This window comes from Gobius niger (assembly GCF_951799975.1).
Source record: "Gobius niger genome assembly, chromosome: 7".
NCBI lineage: Eukaryota > Metazoa > Chordata > Actinopteri > Gobiiformes > Gobiidae > Gobius > Gobius niger.
In genome coordinates this window covers 35,040,238-35,048,522 of record NC_136858.1, presented here as the reverse complement: position 1 = coordinate 35,048,522, position 8,285 = coordinate 35,040,238, and the positions used below count along the sequence as shown (strand labels likewise).

General features: G+C 40.5%; 1 protein-coding gene across 1 annotated transcript; it reads right to left on the bottom strand.

Moving 5' to 3' along the window:
• Positions 1 to 6,093: 6,093 nt before the first annotated feature.
• On the bottom strand, positions 6,094 to 7,405 carry vox (ventral homeobox). Its single transcript, XM_079560230.1, has 3 exons — positions 6,863 to 7,405; positions 6,552 to 6,778; positions 6,094 to 6,449 (listed from the first exon to the last, which is right to left on the bottom strand). Exons 1-3 carry the CDS (start codon positions 7,116 to 7,118, stop codon positions 6,195 to 6,197), a joined length of 738 nt encoding a protein of 245 aa, XP_079416356.1. The 5' UTR covers positions 7,119 to 7,405; the 3' UTR covers positions 6,094 to 6,194.
• Between the last annotated feature and the right edge of the window lie 880 nt (positions 7,406 to 8,285).

The following is an 8,285-nucleotide window of genomic DNA, read 5'->3' as shown; positions in this document are numbered from 1 at the left end:
GATGTTCCTGCGGTGATATTGGAGGAGCGCCTGCCTGTCTGTCTGTCTGCCTGTCTGTCTGTCTGTCTGCCCATCAAAACGCCGGGGCTGATGAAGCTCTTGTTATGATCACAGACTTTGGGTGCGACCGGCCGGCGGAAAGTGAGAAGCGGTCGTTTGATCTCTGTTGACTTGTTTTAACGAGGCATTTGCAGCGGGAGGGGCCCCGGGGGGGTCGCTGACAGTGAGTCGCCCCTGAAGCCAAGGCAAAAACATCACTGTTTGTTTGCAGATTAAACACATGACGTTTAGCTGATTCTAAGGGGAGAGACTACAGGCAAAGCTCTTTTTTTTTTAGTTTTCAGGTTTGGGGCCAAATTGGTCTCTGAACATAGAAACTTTCACCTGGAAATAAAATGATACCTAATGTTTACATTAACATGCTTAAATAATGCACTGATTGAATGTTACTCCATAGATATATTTGGGCAATCATAATTTCAAAGGCCATTTCCTCAAAAGGCATTTTTTTCTCATTGGAGCAACAACATCTCCACATCAGAAGCTCCTACAGACTTCACATTTTCCAGCCTTGGATTGAACAATATTTGGAAGATTTTTTTAGAGGGATTTTTTTATATCTAATTCCTAGCCTGATTTATTGCGTTTTGAATGTTAAAAAAACAAGGCGAAAATTTAAATTTTTACAGAATTTTTCCACTAAAAAACTGTTTATTTTAAGATATTCAAAATCCCCTCTGAATAAGTCTTTGTAACTAATGTATCAACAAAATAAAACCATACATTTGAAACTGGCTCAATCCATTATTCAGTTTTCGTCGCTGGGAAAATGTTAGATATAAAACACCTCATTTATATATGACATAAAATGACACATAAAATGACAGAAAACTTGTAATAAATGTTTTTCTTCATATCTATGCCAGTAACCTACAGCAGAAGTTTCAAAATGATATATTTAAATACATTTTAAAAAGCCCTATTCAGGGAATTTTCTCGCCTTAAAGGAACAGGCCACCATTTTTCCATACTGAGATATGTTCTTGCCTGAGCTTAGACAAGTTGATGTGTACCTGTCTGGTCTTTGTGTGTGCTCTCAGTCACGCAAAACCACCAAAGATGTTGTTAGCATTTGCCCTCTCCCAACATATTCCTATAGCTCCAAACGGGGGTGAAGTTAGAAGCGACCAAGCTCTTCCACGGGCACACAGACCAGACAGGTCTAAGCTCAGGTAAAAACATATCACGGTATGGAAGAACTGTGTGCTCTCAGTCACGCAAAAAGACCAAAGATGTTGTTAGTATTCGGCCTCTCCCAATGTATTCCTATAGCTTTGGAGCTATAGGAATACATTGGGAGAGGCCGAATGCTAACAACATCTTTGGTGGTTTTGCGTGACTGAGAGCACACACAAAGACCAGACAGGTACACATCAACTCGTCTAAGCTCAGGTAAGAACATATCTCAGTATGGAAAAATGGTGGCGTGTTTCTTTAAAGGGACTATACAGAGTTTAAAGATGTTAAAATGCACAAGCTTAAGAAGCTGCAGTTACACGCAAGACCTGAGGTGGCAGTAGTGAGTCTAAAATGGCCAACTTGCATCTAGCCCCTTTAAATATATGGAAAAAACAACGAAATAGACGCAGCTATTCTACTTGGCTGTTATTCGTCACTTCCATCACATGAAGTCATTAAAATGGAACGATGGAGCTGCAAAGTTTATTGCAAGCCAAATAAAAAGGTATTGAGTGAGTATTGAGTTTACTTGTCAGAATTGTTTCCAAAAAAATAAAGAAAAAAAATCTAGATTATGATAATATAAAGATTGGAATCCTATGGAGAATTTCTAAACTATACCCAACTCTGCCATATATACACAGTGTATTGTCATAGAATATTAAAATACAGCATAGCCTATTGACCTCTTACCACCCGCCTAAACCAAATGCATTCTGTCCTCTTTGGCTATTATATAGGCCTGTGTAGCACCTCATTTGAAAGCTAAGACCCACAAAACTGATCTTTTTCCTCACATTGTTGCTGTGTTGTGTCACCTTTTTTATGTCCTTTTTTTAATTCTTTTTTTTTCATTTTTGTGACATTTTTGTTGAGTTTCTGTCACTTTTTGTTGAATTTTTGTCACATTTTTGTTGAATTTTTGTCACTTTTTGGTTGAGTTTTTGTCACATTTTTGTTGAATTTTTGTCACATTTTTGTTGAATTTTTGTCACATTTTTGTTGAATTTTTGTCACTTTTTGGTTGAATTTTTGTCACATTTTTGTAGAGTTTTTTTCACATTTTTGTAGAATTTTTGTCACTTTTTTGTTGAATTTTTGTCACATTTTTGTTGAATTTTCGTCACATTTTTGTTGAATTTTTGTCACATTTTTCTTGAATTTTTGTCACATTTTTTGTCGCGTTTACATCCTTGTTTTCTTCTCATTTGTTGTGGCTATTTTGGTGCTTTTTTCCCCAAGAAGCTTTTTGATTAGGGTAAAGCCAAACTGGAGAAAATGGGATCCGTTCAGGTGGGAGTTAAGAGGTTAAGGATTTGGTAAATACATTTTGAAATGAACGTTCAACATCAGCAGGATGTTCATCATAACTTGGGTTTAAACTCTGCAAATTCTAGACCAGAAAAACACAGAACCGGTTGAGTCCTCTGTAAACCCGGGCTTACATTCAGCTCGGGTTGTTTTGATGTGTTGTTTGGCTCAAGGAAAGCCCTCGCTGTAATTGCTTTGCTGATCTGATCCTACAAATGAGTGAAAATTCCTTTAAGGGAGAAGCCCGTAAGTACACTAATAACTCGCCCTCGTTTAACACTACAAAGCCCGCCCTCGTCGCGGATTTCGTTTACTATCTCCCGGTCTGATCACATCAAGAGGGCTTCACCTGGAGGCCTGATCCAAACCAGGGACGGTGCGCACACAAAGGGCCAGACTGCGTGGAGCCAGGCCGGAGAAACCCCCCGCGGTCCAAGTGTAAACTCATCACTGAGCGACTTAATTAGGACTAATTGTTGTCCATGATCTGCGTGTTAGGCCGCGTTTGAAGTGCGGCAGAGGGAGGGGAGGGGAGGGGAGGGGAGGGGAGGAGGGCACACAAGGCAAATTGAAAGAAGTCTAGTGCAGAGGGTATCATCTGTGTTGGGACAGAGTATGATCTGCGTAGACAGTGGGATCAATGCAGGCTGCATACAGTGAGCCCTGATAAAAGGCTTGAGGAGGAGACAGGGGGCAACACCCTTTGTGTCATGAATTTATTCTGCTGGACCAGATTCTTCAGCCCCGCGGTCTTTTGCAACAGATGTGAGGAAACACTGCGTTTGGAGTTGAGCTTAGCTGCGGTGACAGGGCAAAAGTACAAATTGCTTTTGTTGTAAATTGAAATGAATGTGCTCATATGGGTTACAAGCTGCACCTTCAGAACCACTGGTCAAGCGAGTGTGCCTTATTGCCCCACAGAAGAAGACGTTCAGCCTTGTGCTTGTCAAACATAGAATAATTTAGAAAAAAATAAATAATAATAAAATTAAAACAAAACATCAATTTCATTCCTCTGAGTAAAATGCCTCAGGCAGGGGCGGACTGGGACTGAAATATGACAAAAATTCAACAAAAAGTGACAAAAATTCAACAAAAAGTGACAAAAAACTCAACAAAAAATGACAAAAATTCAACAAAAAGTGACAAAAAAGCTCAACAGAAAATGACAAAAACTCAACAAAAAATGACAAAAATTCAACAAAAAGTGACAAAAAAGCTCAACAAAAAATGACAAAAACTCAACAAAAAATGACAAAAATTCAACAAAAATGTGACAAAAAAGCTCAACAAAAATGACAAAAACTCAACAAAAAATGACAAAAATTCAACAAAAATGTGACAAAAACTCAACCAAAAAGTGACAAAAATTCAACAAAAATTTGACAAAAACTCAACAAAAATGTCACAAAAATGAAAAAAAAAAAGAAAGAAAAAACAAACAAAAGGTGACACAACACAGCAACAATGTGAGGAAAAAGATCAGTTTTGGCCCAAATTAGCGTAATTGTGCACTTCCACAAATACATATTTTAACCTCTTACCTCCTGCCTCAACATTAGCGAGTGCATTTTTCCCAGTTCGGCTTTTTATTATTATTTTTTTGATTGGCATCATCAGCAAAAAGAACGGGAAAGGTGGTCGCAGAAACAGAAGCAAAATCATTAATATAAATAATAATTGTCCCAAAATTGAACCTTGTGGCACACCATACTCCACGGAATTCCTTTTAGATTCATGTTTTTTTAATACTGGGCTTTACCCAAATCTAAAAGCTTCTCGACCGGAGATCAACAATGTAACGCCTCATTTGAAAGCTAAGATCTTCAAAAGTGATGGAAACTTTTCGTCCCGTCGCCACATTTTTGTCATGTTTTTGTTGTTTTTTTATAATTATTTTTTCTATCATTTTTTGTTGTGTTTTTTTGTCCGTGTTTTTCTCATGTTTTCATCCTCTTTTTCTGGCTATGTTGATGCTTTTCTTTTTTTAGCTTTTAGATTTGGGTAAAGCTCGGTTGAGGCGGGACTGGGACTGAAAAACAGCCCTGGACTCTGACCAGCCTGGCCCAAATTAGCGTAATTGTGCACTTCCACAAATACATATTTTAACCTCTTACCCCCCGCCTTAACATTAGCGAGTGCATTTTCCCCAGTTCGGCTTTTTATTATTATTTTTTTGATTGGAATCATCAGCAAATAGAACGGGAAAGGTGGTCGTAGAAACAGAAGCAAAATCATTAGAATATAAATACTAAATAATAATGGTCCCAAAATTGAACCTTGTGGTACACCATACTCCACGGAACGCCTCATTTGAAAGCTAATACCTACAAAAGGGATGGAAACTTTTCGTCCCGTCGCCACATTTTGGTCATATTTTTGTTTTGTTTTTTTTATTATTTTTTCTATCATTTTTTGTTGTGTTTTTTTGTCCGTGTTTTTCTCATGTTTTCATCCTCTTTTTCGGGCTATGTTGATGCTTTTCTTTTTTTAGCTTTTAGATTTGGGTAAAGCTCGGTTGAGGCGGGACCGGTGGCCCTCGAGCCAGTGGCCCTTCTGTGCTCTTCCAGAATGGACATATGGCCAGTCCGCCCCTGGCCTCAGGACTGACACATGGACGCTATTTCGTCGTACACTTATATGATAACTACACTTGTATAATAATTAATGACAATAAAGCACTTACTTACTTACTTAAAACAGATAAATAAATAAATAAATACCTAAGGCACTGATACAGTTAAAGGCTAAACAAATAGTACAAAAACACGATATGAGATAGTGAAAATCTTACTGTAGCATTTTTAATACTCATCAAACGATTTTGCTGTCTATATACTTTCTGAAAATATTGCTTTTGGTTATAACTTATAACACAACTTTCTGACTGGCTGAGGACACAGCCAATGGTGCCAAAAGATGCTGCAGTGTTTGGAGAGAATGTAACAAAAGTCTCAGTGTGGTCAAGTATATCACCAAGATCAAATGTCATTATATTTGGTCTAATTTGGGTGTAAACCATGCCTGAACCAGAAAAATTACACTACACCCCAACTTTGGGGCATTACTAAAGCATAAATAAATAACAAAGTATATTATTGCAGACGACCCCACAGTGAACAAGACCAAGCACCACCAGTGTCCTCTGTTGTCCACTCTGGTTGGTATTGTTTGTTCTAACATGATGTGATCACTGTCCTCATGCTTGTCTCTCTGTACATAGTCTTTGGATATTTTTACTAACTCGTATGTGACACCAACCTGCCAGGGGGTCTGCAGATGGAAATTAGTCCATGGTTATACTCTGTCATATTTTACATTTGTGAAAATGTTCATTCTTATGTATTGTCCTTCCTTTCCACATAAATAGATAAATGTACACAGTTTGAGAACCGGTGACCTATAGTTAAAACCACACTAATATACATATGACAAATATGAATGTCAAGACCAAGAAGCACAATGTGATTCACAGAATAGAAGATTATTTATTTATTCATTCATTTATTTATTCCCTCATAAATATACTTTACATTTCTCTGTATGTACAAATCTTAAATACAAACGTCCATATGGCAACATTGCACAGCAAAGGCTCTAAGTGACTTCTTGGTTAAATCAACCATCATGTCCGTATCTTTGGCTTAGTAAAAGTGTGGGTGTTGGATCATCACGGGGTGGGAGGGGTGATGATGGTGCGGCAGCATGTGGGGGTTAGACATTGGGTAGAAGCCGGGCGCTGGAGCTGCCGCGGCCGGGTGAGGGAGAGCGTAGTGCGGCCTGTGGTACTGCAGCGCCGGGGGCAGAGCGTGGAGCAGCATCGGTGGGACCGGCGGAGTGAGGTAGTCCTGGACCTCTCGTTTGAGCTTCATGCGCCTGTTCTGAAACCAGGTCCTCACCTAATAAAGGGAAACAATGTTAGCATCCAAATATATATGCGAAAATGTCATGCGTAAAACGTGCGTAAAAAAGCATCGAAGCGTCCGGATTGTGTTTCTTACCTGAGTTTCTGTGAGTTGGAGCTTCTGAGCGGTCTTAACTCGCTCCCCCGCGTCCAGATACTTGTGTTTGAGGAAGATCTTCTCCAGTTTGTTGATCTGTTCCGGAGTGAACTTGGTGCGTACGCGGCGCTGGTTCTGTGCGTCTTTCTCGACGTCATCCGAAGCTGAACACTCAGATGAGGCTGCCTCGCTTTCGTAGCCGGAGAAATACTCGCTCGTCTCTGAAACTATGGGGAAATTCATGGGTTAAAGCACTGACTTTGTGTAATATTAGACGTGCTGCGTAGTGCTATGATAGGATGTGAACTTACCAGGCGAGGCGCATGATGAGCGAGGAGAGCAGAGGCCGGACTGGACGCTGGTCTTCGCAGTATCTTCAGCATTCTGTGCAGTTTTGGGTTTAGGCTGGAGGTATCCTTTCCCATAAGAAGGCGCAGAAGGTTGCACCATGCAGGGAACGTGGGGTTTAAAAGTTGTATCCGTTTCGCTTTCAAGTTGATCCCTCGCCGAGCTGATGCTGTCAAAGTGGCTTTGAGCGAGCCAGTCCACAGAGAAGAATTGGACCATGTTTGCGCTTGTAAGTCCGAGAGAGGAGTGCAGTGTCCTTCCTGGGTCCCCGTGGGGTTTATATGCGCTCCCAGGTGCCCCCCTTAGCGAGTTGTTTGCATATGTAAAGGGGCGCGCTTGTTAACGCCTGATCGATCCCTATGAGAAGGCCTTAATGGGTCGTTATTGAAGTCTTCACATATCCTGTGAGTGTGTGAAGAGCTGGCGCCAGTGAGTCTGTGAGAACCATCCTGAGCTCATACATGTGTCTGCGCTGCAGATGTGGCTTTCATCTGCATACGGCCTCTGCATACAGGTGTCAGGGTCGCAAAACAGACACTGTGCTTCACTACACAAGATTTACGACAGTCGTTTCTTTAAAAAAGACAGTAAGGAAACGAATAAGCATCAATAATCCAAGGGTTTGCTCCACAGCCGCATGTTTTTGTTTGACAGTTACATTGAAGTTACAGAGACCCTATTCACGCATAACAGAAAATAATTACATGCATACATTCCATGATCCAAAAATACTAGTCTCAACAATCCCTTTTTAATGTATTATTCATCAATGTTGAACAGCATTCGCTAAAGTCGCCTAATCAAAGCCTGTTCCAGCACCACAATGTGACCAGTAACATCAGTGTGATGAGCCAACACATAGTTATCACAGAAATATGCGGATTGCAATAAGATTCTATTTCTGCTGTAGTTGGCTTCAGTTTTAAATTGTTGGAGGCCATGAGCCCATCTGCGCGATCAGTTTTGCATCGACTAATTGCTTCTGTGTGGAAAGACCATCCATGTGATCACCACCAATTGCGCACAATATTGCGATAATAGTATTTTACAAACGAAAGCCAACGTCTCCTTTGGCCAGTCACATTATTTATTGTAAAGACAGGAATATGTCAGTACAGGTTACCCCGAGCCAGCGGTGCTGGATCCCTGGGGTGCGTTGGCGCCAGTTGCCCAAGAGTCAGCGTTTGGCACCGAGCTTCAAACATTACAGATCAAAGGTATTACAGTAGCAGCACAATTACAGCTGATTGTCGAGTTGTTCACATGCAAATCTGTTAAAACAAGCTTGGCGAGGAGCTGTGAAACCCCTGAGGAGCAAACAGAGCCGAGAAAAGACCCAAATAATCCTCAAATGGACTGAAAGCCCGTCACACCATTCGGGTGTCA

Coding starts and splice junctions, on each gene's coding strand:
- vox (XM_079560230.1), bottom strand. CDS start 7,118: ATGGTCCAATTCTTCTCTGTGGACTGGCTCGCTCAAAGCCACTTTGAC. Junction 6,779..6,862: donor CTCATCATGCGCCTCGCCTG/GTAAGTTCACAT, acceptor ATTTCCCCATAG/TTTCAGAGACGAGCGAGTAT. Junction 6,450..6,551: donor TCCAACTCACAGAAACTCAG/GTAAGAAACACA, acceptor TCCCTTTATTAG/GTGAGGACCTGGTTTCAGAA.